Below are 17006 nucleotides of genomic sequence, written 5' to 3'. Positions count from 1 at the left end.
AAATATTCCTACACAGTACAACAGTATACATATTCTGTTTATACACATAACCGCAGATTTCCATTGCAGAAACACATGAACAAAACCGAGTGTTTCCCGTTCGGCCGATCGGCCCAATATATACTTAATCCCTTTCATTGTTTTTGAAAAGAAAAACAGATTTTATACAATACAAACCGGTATTTCATATGTGTAAATTCATGCTAATAATGCTTCCATTTCAAAGTCGAAAAAACTACAAAACATTTTCGTATAAAAGTTTAATAAGACATTAGTAATTAAAAATTGTCAGAAAAACAAAAATTTACACAAATATTTTCAATTTAATTTGTAAGAAAGTAAATGAAAATTTTAAATATTACTTTAACAGATTATTATTTATAGTTATAATAAAAATAAACTAAAAAAGTTTTACACTTGGTGCGAATTCTCTGGACTGATCAGACCACAATACAACATTTAAAAGCGACTCTTTTTCATAACTCGTTCACATAGACGCCGAAATAATGTAACACGATCAGACGAGGTCTATTCACTTCATCTAACAATTCCTTCGTATTATATAAATACAACTAAAACTGGCAAGCAAAGACCTATTTGCCACAGAACAAGACTTTTGGAAATAAATTTGTAACGCGTTCTTTCTCTTTAAATTTTCACTACAGAAACTTAAATTTGTTTAACGTTAATAAATAAGTAAATAGGCATAAAGTTTAAAAGAAACAAAGAAAATCAATACACAAAAAAAAAAACACCTCTAATAAAAATATTCACAGTCAATTACGTCAAAGAATTTCGGCGTCTGTGTAAAGCAATCTTAAATAACAATTACGCGTAATTGACAGCAAGTCTTAAAGCGGCAGTCGTAAAAGAAGCAATTCGATTTATAAATCCAGTACTTATATGTTAAACAGTGTCATAAGTAACCTCGTATCTATACTTATTATTAAATCTAACATATATAGTACACTTAAATTTTTATAAAGAGTGTATAGCAATGAGGAAGACATTAATAGCCTGCATTAATTTCTCCAAAGTTATAGAAAATATAGTTAAAAAAAATAATAACTTTAATAAAATAAATAACAACAACTTTTCCAAAAACGAAATAAAAATTATTCGAATTGTACCGATTTCTAAGCTATCTCAGATAAAAATATCCGGTTACACAATTACACATTTAAATTATTAATGATTTAAGTTTTATATCGCTTTGAAAATGAAATATTTAAGATCAACAATATTCTACCGAATTTGGAAGTATCTTTTTTTGACATAAATTAAAAAATGTATAAAATCAATAATCGGTATTTTCTATAAATAACTTTAATTGTATTAATAATTAGAATTTTTCAAAATACTATTTGTTTATACATTACAAGAAAATGATAGTAAAATTTGGACTAATACATTTTGTCCTACCTATGTATGAAAACAATTTCAACATTTACCGTAAAATATTTTCTCAAGATGAATATTTTCTATCAAACAATAATTTATTTAATCTTTATTTATCTGTTTTGTAAAAAAAAATATTTTTACTATTTACAAGAATTTATTCAAAATATAAAAAAGGTTAAACTGATAAGGGATTTGTTTTTTAATTGATTTAGAAATTATAATTAAAGTATTTGTTGTAATTAATTAAAATAGGACATTATACACACGCTTAACATTGTAGTAATGAAAGCTGGCCTAAATACTTTAAACATTTATCACATAAATGCATAGACACATCCAAAAAAATACAAGAAAAATACTTCGCTTATAATTTCAAATGCGCACAACAATTATATGTATAATTCTTTATTTAATACTCACTCCTCCTAATGATATGTTTAGTTACATAATTGCTCCTAAAAATTAAAATTATAACAAAATATTTTTAAATAATACAGCTTTAGATGCTGTTTAAATAAAAATCAAGCAATATTTGGAATTCTTTTACAAATTTTAAAAGAAACATTTTAGAAATCTTTTGACAATTAACAGGCGAATATTTTGAATATACTTTTCAATGTGTTTATTTTCAAAACTGTGTTACCACATTTTACAATAATAAGATTCATTTCGCTAGCTACAATTATTTAGAAACAATAATTATTACGCTATTTTTTTTTCAAATAAAAAATGTGTAAAATTTTTAATATAGTAATTTACATAATTTCATATTAATATAATTGCTTCTTCAGCTATGTCAGAAGATTTCAGAATACGTTATGAATTTTGACTAATAAAGTTTATTTATTTTTATTTATCTTTAACAATTACAAGATTGGAAGTTTTAGTTCATTTTTTAAACTTAACAAACATTGTAGCTAGATCATTAACTAATAACTCGAAGTTAAAATAGTTGCCTAGGAAACAAAAATAAAACATCTACATAATTTTAAACGCTATAATGGAAAATAATAATTTCTGGAATGGGTTCAATTGAATTGGGGCTTTACGATTTCTCTTAATTTTACTTAGTTCTATCATCATCGGACTTAGTTTTAGAGGCTCCTTTTTTCCGCGAGTCTATAACTAGCACGTATTTGGCGTGTAAAATCATTAGGTCTATTAACTTGAACATGTAATTTCTCGACAAAGTTCACCGTAACTTGCTGTGGCTATTTCTAGCTAGAGTTCTATGGATATTTGAAACCCTGCTTAATTTCTTATGTCACGTGACATTTTATTATGTTTGTGCAAGCGTAGGTTTTTCTACCGGAATTCCCGTGTATACACAATATGTATACATTTACATAGTTACCATTAGACTGTACCTTTTTTTTGACAATATGACAAGCGGTCATTTATATTCTGACAGAAGAGGAGACGCTCAGAAAGGTAATATTTTCCCTTGATATATGTCCACTCTTCCGTCAATTCCACTTCCCCTTCCCATCCTTTTCTTATAATAAAAGAGTGGGAAGGGAAAGACGGATACGTTTATGTATAATAAAATCAAAGTTGTATACAATAACTGAAACTTTGTAAATGTATACATATATTTATGCAGCTGTCTGTACAAACATATGTTTTATACAAGAGTGAAACGCCATGATAAGCTATTTTTTGATCATCTGATCTTTTACTTATTTTGTTTGCTGTTCTTAGCCATTTATAGTACGACTATTTTTACATCAGTCTCATAATTTCGCGTACAAAAATGTAATTAAAAAAATGTATTCATGCATTTAATTTAATTTATGTATTATATTTTTAAGAAAGTATGCTATTGAAACTTTAAAAAAGTCATTTTTTTTCATTCCGAATAGGCCAACGAAGGTCGACTAATTATTAAAAAAATCTACAGCCATAAACTGTTAAAGAAGTAACGTTAAATATACCTTTCAATTTTTTAATTTTCTTCTATAATTTAAAGTTTAATTGTTACTGAGATAAAAAAAAATCATTTCTTTTAGAAAACAACCCTTTGCATCAATTTCGTATTGAAATTAAAATACATCGTCAATGTAACGTAGAGATTTAACTTTTGCTTGAGAAGTTGGTGAAAGAGCAAGTAATGGAAAGGTTACATTAGTTTCACAAAAATATCGAAGTGAACGCCAATAGACATTTTTACAAGCTAAAGTGTTACTGACGCGTTGCGACTTATTCAAATTATTCAAGATTACTGTCGAATATAACATGGCTCTAGAAGTTATTTTGCATAACTTTGTCGGTTATAATTAAATTATGAATTTATAAAACAGTCGAAATTAATCGCGACAGTCATTTTACAGCATCTTAGTAAAATAGCACATCAAGTTCATTACAATTGTTAGCACACAATAATTGTTATAATGATTTGAAGAATTATGTTCAGGACCGATGATCTTGACCGGCAGCTGAGTGGGCGGCGGTTCCATACGAATTACGTTAACTAGAAAACAACATAAGGCTTAGTACACACTATCCTATAATAATCTTCACTTTACAATGCTTAGTGCAGAATAAAACCCAGTACACTCTGATCTTTAATTAAGTCAATCGATGCTACTTTTTTTTACAGATAAACTAGTCAACTATTTGATGACTATCGCTAATCATAATCAATTAAACAAACATATTGTTTTCTCTCACATTATCTCTCAGAAAACAGAATAAAATACAAACAGTAGAACCTATGGCATAGACGCATAAGTATTTCCTTTCAAGATTTATCTATAACTAGCTTTTACCCGCGACTCCGTCCGCGCGGAATAAAAAAAAAAAAAAGAAAACGGGGTAAAAATTATCCTATGTCCTATTCCTGGTTCTAAGCTACCTGCCCACCAATTTTCAGTCAAATCGATTCAGCCGTTCTTGAGTTATAAATGGCGTAACTAACACAACTTTCTTTTATATATATAGATAACTAATGCTTACCGGTAACCGTATGATTTTGTATATCTGCGAATCCTTCACCGAGATTCGCATAGCTTGGTATTGTACTGAGACATGTTATCTCCACTGTCTGATTGGGGAACAGCTGGAGACTGGACAGCGGGAAGTGGAGCGATGAATTAGTGAGCGACAGTGGCATACCATGGTGGTGACGGTGGACGTTCCAAGTACCGTGAGGTTCAATCAATCTTTCGTCTACCTGTATGACAGAAATTATTTTGTAAATAAAATCGACTTTAACCAAGGATTATTTTATATATTACATACTTTAGTGGATAAAAAAGAACAATTTATATGTACGTGTTTCGGTGCAAACAACAGTTTCAATATACATTTTATAATACTCGTACAGTTAAGTCAGTTCTGAATTCATATACTGTGTACTATTATTTATATAAGGAATAGTTTTTTTTTTACAAGGTACAAAGATTAAAAAAAAATATATGATTCAAGTTCAAAGAATTTAATAATTCCGTTTAGAAATATTTTTCACTTTAATACTTTCAAGGCAGATATTTACAATAATACTTGCACAATGCACATATTTTCATATACGGAGAAGTTCTTAAAGATTTTTCCGTTTACTACAGTTTTTAAAGGTTTTAATCTCACGCTTTTCTACAACAATCCCTTTAAAGAAAATCTCTTTTTGACTTAAATTGATTTTGAATGTACTTTAAATAATTTTCCACCTTTAGTTTTCTTTATCTATGTTTAAAATTAAACAATGTATCCAGCGATTACAAAAATCTTAATTCATTTGCATTGATACGTTACAATAACGCAAGCAATTAACTAAAAATAAGAACATATTTGTTTCAGTTCAAACAATTTAACTCAACTTCTAATATTCGCGGAAAACTTTTTTTTTATCATGTAGTCATATTCGAAACGCTTATTTTTGGTTTTAAATTCTGACAAATTAATGTATCAAAATGTTACATAGCTGTGGATTTACCACATATATTAAGCTACTGAATTACGGGTACATTTAAAAGAATACACATATAAACATGTTCTACGACATACCTTCATGTGGTTTATAAACCAGGTGAGGTGCGGTGCGGGATGCGCGGGTGCGCTCTGACAAGTCGCTTCTAAGTTTTCGCTGGACGATACTTTCTTGTGTTTTATCTTAATTTTTGGACGGTACTTTTGGCGGACTAAATATAACAAAGCAAATAATTTATTCAACGTACGTAAAAAAATAATTGAAACAATTCAAAGAGCGAAGGAGAGAATGAAATTATTTTTTGTGTCACGAACACTAACGTGAAAATTGTCAAAAGTTTTATTTCAGCCTGCATACAGCTGTTTTCCGCCAAGATAAATGCGAGCCGCCAACCATTTCCACTACTCTTTTTTTTTTGTATGGTTATTTTGAATGATTAAGGACGTAAAACTGTTTTGAACGTTTCGAAGTGTAAAAGAGCTACTTACCAATTACATTCAGTTCATGAATTTTCGACACTTTAGAGTACAAAGGCGTCTCGAGTGCAATTTCACAGGCGTACGATCCCGAAGCCGAGAAATCCATTTTCTCCAACGTTATGGAAGTCGGTGTTAACTTTATCAACTGAAATGAAAATATGACTCAACTCTTTGATATTTTATATGAAAAATATAAAATGATGCATTCGTCATTTCTTTAAAAAAAACAATTATAATTATCATGCAATATGATTGTAAAGTAATATTATTACACATACTTAGATTTAATCACAGAAATTATCTGTGAGTCTAAAAAGATTTTTTTTATATTCCTATCGTTATAGCTTTATAATAAAAGAGTAGCAGTTTCCCGTGACTTCACCCGCGCAGCATTTAAAATGAATCTAGTAATAAATAAAGTCTACTATGTCACTCGGGGAAAGTGTAGTTTCCCAACAGTCAGACAAACAATCTTTTCTCTTTATAATTATTAATATAGATTAGTACCCATCATACTTAGTTTGGTTAGTTAGTTATTTATACTACTTTTGTTTTATTTACATCAAACTTACGTTAATTTCAGCGCCGGTAAAATTGAAGGTTTCAAAGGGAGGATCCCTTCCGCGTACGTACTTCATTATCCTTTGACCGTGTTTGAAAAACACTACCTGGTAACCACATTTGATAAATTTAATTACTTTGTTAAGTCAACGTAAATTGGAATAAATTGCTCATTTTGTAATATAGGAGCAAATATATTATTTAAGTCTTGTTTAGTCACCTTCATATTATATACAGTTACACAGTTGTACAATCACACGCTTTGTACAATTACACACTTTGTACAGTTCACACAGTTGGTACAATGTTTGTGTACATACCTTGTAGAGGGAGTCGGGATTGACGTTGTGCTCGCAGCGCAGCACCGCACTGTGCCGATGCACAACGAAGCGCGGCGCCCGCAGCTCCACCCAAACATCCGACATGCCTGTCACTGAACCAAAACCTTTTTGTATTACATCAAAGCATCAGTCAATTCAACTTTCATATTCCCGTTACCTTTCTTATTCTAGTATTTGTAAAATCATTAGAGGGTTCTTTAAAATCTCTCGTTATAAAATTGTTTATACATCAAAAAAAAATAAATGCATTCGATGTTTAGTAGATAACTATAATTATTCATGTCTCCAAATTTAAAAAAATAATTTATGTGTTGTATTATTACGTGGAACACTTGTTACAAGTCCACTTTTTAATTATCCAATTGTTGAATACTATTTTTTACTATGTAATTAAATAGAATCCTTGTAGAATTTCTCTACATTAATAAAGTAATAGTTTTATTGCTTTAAGAGATTACACTCTAACAACCATAACTTAGTCAGTCACATTTACGACGCTCTGGGGACTGATACCCTGCCATTGATACAGCCAGATAAACAAATTGGATTAATGTTTTATACACGTGTTTTTCCAATGAGAATCCACACTTAGAAAAATAGAAACATAATGGGATGTTAAAAAATGAAACAGTGTTTCATTTTAGCTTAAACATAAGTTAACCCTTTTATACCGTGACTCTAACACGGTGCGGATTTTTGACAAATTATCGCTATTGAAACATTACCTATTTATTATTTTTAACAGGTTTCTGAAATGCGATTTTTACTAATAACTACGTTTGAAACATATAACCACATTTACGTCAATAGTATCAATCAGTCAGTTTTCTACTTGAAACAGAATTGTCGAATACAATTAAAAAAGTGCAATTGTTTCATTCATTCGCACAGATGGACATTGTCTTTGTAAAAAACTTGGAAGAGATTTTTATTTACTGAAGAGCAAGTAAGCTAGAGTAGCAGTGTAAACCGATAAAATGCAAATTTTGCGTCGCAAAGCTTCCTTTAGTTGGTATAAAGATTCCGTCTCCTACTACATCGGAAGAAATTGCTTGGATGGACAATTCTATCCCGGACACCGTTTATTTTTTCCGACGCAATACATTTCCATCGGTAAATCCGAAACTGATTCTACTTTTATTAAAAACGGTAATATTACTAGCGTAGGATATCATCTGTTTTTTTTTATTTTATTTTTTCAAATGATTCTGAAATGAGTCCAGAGTATTTTTTAATTTTTATTTATCTTATGGCTGTTTATAGTTTTCTGCATCTTAGATATTACCAATATAACGCATTGCTGTGTTGCCAGGAAGAAAATTCTACAATGTCCTAGCCATATAAATTTTCTAGTACATTCGATAGAAAGATAACTTTTTTACCTTTTTATTTTATCGAATAATTAACTTATTTTGGATAGAGGCTAACTTAAATTGTATTAAACCTATGTCCATTTAAGCATTACATAGTTTGATGTGATTCAAAAGAAAAATAACCTTTCCTTTTTCGACGTTACTCTAAACATATTCAGGATGGGTGCGGTTACCTTTGTATGAATTATTTATACGTAACGTTTCTCGCTTTTGTGAATATGTGCTGAATTTTTGGAATACAAATAAGCAGCTTAAATTATAAAAAAAAAAACTAGACTTCATTATTACACGAATTAAAACATCAAAAATTTCCTGATTACAACAAAACTTTTTCAAAGAATTTTTGAAAAATTCAGTGATGATTTATAAATTTTCTAATTTGAATAAAAATAGATATATCCAATTAGTGTAATTTTGTTCTTTAAAACTTACCATTAGTGATTCCAGATAAATAAAACGTGAGTAGTATCGACAATATTACAATCCGCGGCGCCATCGTTCATCAATTCTTCACAACCACTCACTCGAATCGAAAATAATCAGTATTATGCTGAAGTAACACATTGTATTGTGTTCTCTGCCCTCCTAGAACAAAAAAAATCATTGACATTGTGACAAAACTATATTCCTCCATATGCAATACTAGTTCTGAAAGGCTTTAACGCTTTTTATTAGTTGGACGAATCTCAATGTGGATTATTATTGTACTAATTATATTTAACTAGCTTTTACCCGCGACTCCGTCCGCGCGGAATAAAAAATAGAAGACGGGGTAAAAATTATCCTATGTCCGTTTCCTGATTCTAAGCTACCTGCCCACCAATTTTCAGTCAAATCGATTCAGTCGTTCTTGAGTTATAAATAGTGTAACTAACACGACTTTCTTTTATATATATAGATACTAGCTTTTACCCGCGACTCCGTCCTCGCGGAATTAAAAAATAGAAAACGGGGTAAAAATTATCCTATGTCCGTTTCCTGGTTCTAAGCTACCTGCCCACCAATTTTCAGTCAAATCTATTCAGCCGTTCTTGAGTTATAAATAGTGTAACTAACACGACTTTCTTTTATATATATAGATTTCGAAAGTTTAGATAGATGGATGTTTGCCAGAAAGTAAATACAGAACAGGTTTACGAATTTCGCTAAAATTTTGCATAAATGTAGAATATATTCTTAAAGAACACAAAAGCTACAAATTAAGTTTTTATTTTAATTCCGCTGGGATGGAGTTGCGGAAAAAATAACCATCACTAGTTAATTACTAAATATTTGTTTTCTATAATTACATTTCATTATAAACGCTCTGGTCTTATCCCACTCGTATGGGGTTAGCACACCAGTTTTCGTCCTCTAGATCTTCAATTACATTTAGTCTTATAAAATTATGATGAACACAACGTGTATACTATATGCCAAAGTATATGCAGTTAAAAAATAAGCGTGAGAAAATCTCCAGTAACCGGCGCTGTCAAATGCAAGAAGCATTTAACAAGTTCTTTATAACAAGCCAACTTTGGTTTAAACGAAATGTTTGTACGGCTTAGTTAATATTAGCTGAGTACTTATTGTTAAGAAATCGATGCCTTAAAAACCAAATACTTCATAGCATTTAACACCAAAATCTGCATAGTAAGCTATTAAGAATTACTTAGCACAAAAATTAGCTTTTAAAATGTATTACAATAAATTTGTTTTAAGAATAATCTGCCAATTGTCAACCTACGCAACCTTTTTGGTTGCGAACTAAAAGTTTAAGTTGTAAGAAATCGTTTCATAAAGAAATCGCCGTGACCTCGATTTAAGATAACAAAAGATATCAAAATTAATTGATATTCAATAAGCCCTATTATTTAAATTATTATAAGGATTTATAATTACTTGGCACCATTTTACTAAATATAAAGGTTAAAGGATTGTCCCTGAAAACATCTTACTAACCTCCCGCAAATATGTACAAGTACAGTAATTGTTTTATGTAGTAACTTGAGCTAGATATTAGAAATAAAAAACGGAGATTCAAAAAACACTGTCATAAATTTGTTCTCGGTTAAGTAATCGGTTATGTAATGCCGAAATTTAAAAAAAAAAGTGAAATAAAAACGTGGTTATAATGACGTAGCAAAACAATAGACGTAGCTGGAATCCGTAGCAAATGTATCTTTCGTAGCATTACTGCTTAATAATAGAGATATATTATAAAACGACGAATAATTAGAAATATAAAGGCATATAAAGGTACTGTACTATATTTCATTTAATTCAAAGTACATACATTTTTTATGTAAAAATAAGGTAGATTTAAACTTGTTAAACTTACAGCTAAAGATAAACTCACCTTACAGCTACGAAACACATTCGCATAAACGTCTGTCTAGACTATTATTAAAAAGAAAAGCTTTATTGAATTTCCACGAGATGCGGAGAAAACTCCGTCTGTCTGTATCGACTTTGAAGACTCTCGTTCATCCTTAGCATCGAAAATTAAGTTCCAAATTAGTTTATCCACTTTTATTTTCAAAGGATTCCAAAGCGGAGTAACGTTTGAGAATAATTTAAAAGATAAAAGCTTCTGAAAACATATCTTTTTTTTTTTCACAATTTAATATGAAAATAATCAATTAAATGAAATAAATAGTTATATTTTTTATCACTGTAATAGATCGAGTAAAGTTTTATATTCAGTCAATTGATTTAATTAATATATCGGATTCTATTGTGATTAACTGTTTTACCCTTTGATACAATATTGTTAGAGGCCGAAAGATGATATTTGAGCGTGGAAAGGGTTAGAAGCTATTAAATTCCAGGCGAATTACACTGCTAGGAACAATTAACCAACTCGAGTTACTAGCCGAAGTAATGTTATCAAAGTGAAACTGTACTCTAATAGCTACACTTTGATATCAGCCTAACTTATTGTAAAGCTATCAAATTTTTAAAACTTAAAAACTACCATCATTTTAAAGTAATGTGTAAATTAAATGATAAAAGTTAAGAGTTGAATTATGACAATATTATAACATGAAAAAGTAACTTAAAATTTAATACCGACTTAAAATTTTATACTACACTAACTTAAATAAATTCTTACTCTATGTAATAGTGGAATAGACTAAAATAAGTTTTAGGTAAAAAAAAAACATCATAATAACATGAATCAATATTCTCGAAATAGTACAAAGACTAATGTATATAAAAATACTATATTATATCCTTTGGTTCCACTAGTACTATGTTTATGCTTTCAATATGTTGAAAAATTACCACCGCCATCAATCATGTACAGGGTGGTAACGATTTCAACAGAACGCTATTACGACTATTGTTAAAACCCCGAACATAAATAAATCTAAACGTAACATAACAAATGTCTACTTCTTCACAAAATAACATCAAATATATTTGTATTACTATTTACTCCAGTTATTTCGAATATTTTATTATTCCTTTTACAAAATAACTTTAAAATCTTACTTATTAATATTAATTATATAGGCAAATATTTTGATGGACGGATGTTTGTTTAAATGTATGTCCAAAACGGCTCAATGGATCTCGATAACATTGGTATAGAGCATAGTTTGGACAAACATAGGCTACTATTTTTTTCTTAATCCGTGCGGATGGTGTCGCGGGCGACAGCTAGTATTTAATAAAAGAAATGTCCTAAATAACATTTAAAAATATTTCTAGTTTAAAAATACAACTAGAAATTCCTTTAAAGTAGTAGCACAAATAAATTTAATTGTTATTTATTTTGATTTACGCGATGTCGCATCAAGATAAAAAGTTATGGCACTAAAACTATATTTGACTGCTACGTTCTAACAAAAGAATAAAAATATTTCATCATTGCGTGAACTAAATGTATAACGTTTATTGTGACTTCATAAAATTTAAAATTTGATATACATCTAGAAAAATAAAATAAAAATCTTACTAATATAATAAATTCAAATGTTTGGCATAGATGTAGAACATAGTCTGGAAGAACACATAGGCTTCGAATTAAAGTTTTTTTTTTTGTAAATTTTGCAAGAACGGAAACACAGACGACAGCTAGTATAGTAATAAAGTTAAAATATAGTAGACCTAGTTTTTTTTTAAGCAATTGAAATAAAACTCAGTAATTAGTTTCTTCGTACGGCGTTCAAGCAAGCAGTTCGCACGCGAGATTAAGCAGAACCATTACCCTTTTATTGCCTGTTTATGGTTCCTCACTTCTGGTTTTGTTTAAACTTGAACCATCTGTAATGTAGCCGTTCAATTATTATTTATGGTTTTCCTACACGGAAACTTTTACATGTTTACTTACATATATCGTATCCAGCAGTCATTTGTTTTGCATATTAAACGATTTGTAAAAAAAAAAACTATAAAAGAACTGATTTCGCTAGCATTTATTACAATGTCACATCTAAAATTATTAAAAATTCTTTTCATCTTACGTCTAATATAGAAACTTAAATCTATATTCAAGTTTTTGTAAACGCATTAAAGAATATAACTTCAGACTTTCGTGGTTTTTACTGAAATATTGTTCATAAGAAACGGCATTCTTAACACGATTAGGCTGTTTGAGCACCCGATATTTCGGCACAGTTGCATGCGCCATGTTCACGGGTTGACTGGTGTTGTGCGGTAGTGTAAAAAATTTTAAAGATAGCCGTATCGGTCTACCTTCTTTCTGATTCGGCGACCACTACTACTGTCCGCGTTCTCACTGCACATTAAGTCCGCACTCGATCAAACAGCCTAATCGTGGTAAGAATCCCGTTTCTTACGAACGTTTTAAAGAAATTAAAATTAAATAAAACATTAGACTTACTATGCCTAAAATTTAATTTAATAAATAATATTAATGCAACATATTTAAATAGAGATAGCGAAAGAAAAATACAATTCAATTAACATTACAAATCGTGATGACAATAAAATGAAAAATCTCAAAACTAGGAACAAACTTATTCATGAATATTAGAAGAATTGAATAATAAAGCGCACCTTTCTTTTAAATATTTAAAGGCCCTATTGAGCTTTCTCAAAGCTTTAAGGGCGCTGGAGATAAACGCTGCAATTACCACAAATAAGAAGAGAAATATGCTTCGTATTTAAAATTAAGATGGTTTTAAAATATTTCAGGATGCTTTTGTTTTAAAATTAGGAAAAATATAGGATTTAAAGAGATCTGTATTGGAATATTTTTTATTGATTTTTCTACTGTTATTAAACAATGTAATCAAATACGATTTTTAAGACATTTAATGATTCTAAATCTTACTTACCTTGGGTTTTTGAGGCAAATTCCCGTTTAAAACATATTATTGTGTCTGTTTTGACAAAAATGACAGAGATAACGATATGTTTTATATAGAGATTTTATTCTCAGAAACCAACGGTTTAAAATATAACCGATCTAAAGTTGTTCTAATTCGAAGATAAGGTGATATTTTAACAATTGTTTTACAATTAAAGAAAATAACCTCTTTAAATATTGATAAAAGAAATCGAAACTATAAAATTTCCAATTGCCAATATGTTTGTTTAACTAGCAATGGCCAAGAGCGAAGTACACAAACACACGTATTGATTTTTTCCTACGAACTTTCTACTTAATAGTATAATATTGAAACAAACATGTATGTCTCGTTAAGTGTAATCAATATATCAAGATAAATAAAAAAAAAACAATACACAATCAAGGCACATACTCTTTTTCTATTACTGAAATTGGTTTATATTTCGAATGTAGTTCAAGCTCGTAATAGTGAAATCCTACTAATATTATAAATGCGAATACTTAGATGGATGGATGATGTTTGAAGGTATCTCTGGAACGGCTCTACGGATCTTGATGAAATTTGGCACCGATGTAGAACATAGTCTGGAAGAATACATAGGCTACTCATTACGTTTTTTTTCAATTTCTCGTGGACGGATTTGCGGGCGACAGCTAGTAAGAAACTAACTACGATTCATTGAATGTATAATATTAGAAGATTATTCTGATTTATTCAACCAACCAAATATTGTCTAACACTTGTCCTAGGCAGTGTCCGTAGTTCATGAACGAATGGCGCTTTAACAATATATTTAACAAGGTTCATAGTTTGAAATCAATAAATCTGTCACTAAAATACCTAAATATAAAAGGCATTGTGATACCTCAATGTTATCAATTTCTATCCACTTAGTGTAGTTGTATTGTTCGTAACAAGCGGCATTACATATCGGGGCGTGGACGAAATGTAGGTCATTATCCACTTTACTTGTTGCTCCGTTTATAACCAATTTGAGAAAAAAAAAATCAGTGTAGGAGCTCTATTTTCTAATAAAAAAATTTAAACAATACCAACAATTACTTTGGTTAGCGTAATAAACTGTCAGTTAAAAAAGTTATTTTTACTTATCTATTATTGTGGATGATTTTTATCCATTTAACCTAACCATATTCGATTGATCTATTTCCGTAATAAAAAAAATAATACCAGAAAAAAAAGGAAAATTTTGATACTACTAATGATTACCACTTGTACTGGTAGGTACTTGTAGTACCCACTTGTGGAAAAACACGATGTTTTTCCTTCCAATGTCAAAGAAAACACTATAACAAGAATTGTGATAGGTGAAAATTTCGCCATATTGCCATGTTACTTTAATATGAAAATACTAGCAGTAGCCAGCGACTCCGTCCGCGCGCAGTTAAAAAAAACTAAATGGGGGGGGGTATGAAAAAATAGATGTTGGCCGATTCTCAGACCTACTCAATATGCTCACAAAATTTCATGAGAATCGGTCAAGCCGTTTCGGAGGAGTTTAACCACAAACACCGCGACACGAGAATTTTATATATTAGATGTAATACATCAAATGAATTATTTCAGATACTAGTTTTCAAAACAACGGGATGGCCAATTTATGAGCTTTTAGCGTTCGAGTTTGGAAACTTTAAATGAAACAAAAACTATTAAAACAAAATTAATATAGGAATATAATTAAATTACGTATCACGGTGATACTCGTAATTAGAACTACTTCATATTGATTAAATCCAAACTCTGTGGTTGTATTTACCATAAAAACATGTTCACAGTAAACGTAGAATCTCTCAAAAATGCTATTTTCGCGTATTTCCGCTCAGAAATCAGAGAACACGCTGTACATATTTAACGAGTCCAGTGAGCCCGCTTTATGTACACGTCTCTCGTGTTTGTGTTACACTGAAACAGTTAAGGACTGCTAACAACTGTGACTATTTAACTGCCTATTAAAATATTATATGTTAATTTAATGTTAAATTTGAAACCTTATGTAGAGTTCTGAGGATTTCGGCAATTCTAGAGGCACTTATATTGTAAATATACTAAAAACTAGTCACAGTGGTAGATCCCGCAACAACAATATATGTTAGGTGCACGAATGGGCCGGATCGACCGGTGAAATACCACGACCACGCAAAACAGGCGTGAAGTGGAAATAATTCCGCGTTTCGTCTGATGAGTGTGGTGCCGAAGCCCTAATTTTAGTCCTCTATCTTTTCCCACTCTTGGCGTAAGAGTGGACGCATAGGAAGGGCAAATATCTTCTTTCTTTGCGTCCCCTTCTCCGTTGATTAAAGGTAGGCAACGCATCTACATTTGCGGATGTCTATGGGGAACGGCCGCCTCGCTATTTAGGCGAATTCAGTTGGCCGTTTGCGCTTTTGCCACCTTTTGATATACAAAAAAAAAGCTAAGTCAGAAAAACTTATGAATATCCGTATGTAGAATGTAAGTGTGTGTCAATGAAGTTTAACTGATTAGGCAAAAGTACAATAAGAATCAGTCTTCAAAAAGCTTAGTTGAACTTTCACAACCTTTTAAACTATAAATTAAAAAAAAAAACTTGCTGCATTTACAAACCCTATTTTTGATAGCACAGAAAATGCGCTAATTACGTGTATTATTCAATATTTAACAAAATGAGAATAATGCACATAAAGATATTAGAAAGACGGTACTTAGAAAAAAAAATACTATTACATATTAGTTACGTAATTACTCGAGAACGGAAAATTCTTTCCTGTCATTTCTTATTCCGTTCTATTATATTTAATCATAACTGTTCTCAGACACGCACATAAAAACATGTGTTTGAAAATCAACAGGATAATTATCAAACTTTTAATGGTTCGAATTTCAAATAGGGAACCATTTAATGGCTTTTCTTTCATTAAAAAAATAACATATATTATTGTCATTAAAATTTACGAGCTTTCTATGATATACTCAGATAAAAACTGTAATTGGAAAAATTTGAAAAATAATAACTATTAATGTACCTACGAAATGTATAACGTATTCTTAATAAACGTAACTAAGGTTTCAAATTGTATCTGTTAAGTCTACGTAAATTATAGTTCGTTGTTATACAAATAATTTTACACGTAAAAATTTTGAAAAGGAAATTAGCCGGGAATTCAATCCGCGGCCATTTGATGACTGATAGTTCATTAAGACACTGGGGTACAGTCACGACTAAAAGAAGTATACATATTTCAATATTCCAAACATTTAAATTAAAAAAAAATTAAAAGCAATAAACAGCTCTTTTTATTTATGAAAACAAATAAAAAACGCTCACTAAAGAAAATAATTTTTTTTCTTTATCAAAGTAATTATAATTTCAGTACGCCTAATAAAACTTTCTACTTAAACACTCAATAAAATTATAACAGAAGTTGAAATAATTGCACAGGATCACCATTTAGTTTTAAGTTTCAATAACGACCTGTTGAAATCGAGCGTCGCGTGTTCGTATCTCGCTCTGGCACCTTGATATTAGTATACACCTCTCACTCTATTCGCAACAGAGTCGTATAAGATACGTCCGCGCGCGCCGACACTTCGAAACACACTGGCCGGCGCCCTCCGATCTATAAGTA

The 17006-nt window shown here is 30.2% G+C and overlaps 1 protein-coding gene across 1 annotated transcript; it reads right to left on the bottom strand.

Annotated features, from left to right (window-relative positions):
* Positions 1–3650: 3650 nt before the first annotated feature.
* Positions 3651–16959, bottom strand: LOC106712637. Its single transcript, XM_045678753.1, has 8 exons — positions 16853–16959; positions 8513–8665; positions 6687–6799; positions 6378–6473; positions 5815–5950; positions 5404–5537; positions 4357–4573; positions 3651–3871 (listed from the first exon to the last, which is right to left on the bottom strand). The coding sequence occupies exons 2-8, from the start codon at positions 8574–8576 to the stop codon at positions 3726–3728; spliced, it is 906 nt and encodes a 301-aa protein (XP_045534709.1). The 5' UTR covers positions 8577–8665; positions 16853–16959; the 3' UTR covers positions 3651–3725.
* Between the last annotated feature and the right edge of the window lie 47 nt (positions 16960–17006).

This window comes from Papilio machaon, chromosome 7 (assembly GCF_912999745.1).
Source record: "Papilio machaon chromosome 7, ilPapMach1.1, whole genome shotgun sequence".
In the NCBI taxonomy this organism is placed as follows: Eukaryota; Metazoa; Arthropoda; class Insecta; order Lepidoptera; family Papilionidae; genus Papilio; species Papilio machaon.
Note: the sequence above shows the minus strand (reverse complement) of the source record. Positions and strands in the feature narration are given on the sequence as shown.

Bases quoted from the DNA above. Each gene is read 5' to 3' on its own strand.
- LOC106712637 (XM_045678753.1), bottom strand. From the start codon at position 8,576: ATGGCGCCGCGGATTGTAATATTGTCGATACTACTCACGTTTTATTTA. The intron at 5,538-5,814 runs GTAAGTAGCTCT...TGTTATATTTAG, and splicing joins TCATGAACTGAATGTAATTG to TCCGCCAAAAGTACCGTCCA. The intron at 3,872-4,356 runs GTAAGCATTAGT...GTTGTTTTCTAG, and splicing joins ACAAAATCATACGGTTACCG to TTAACGTAATTCGTATGGAA.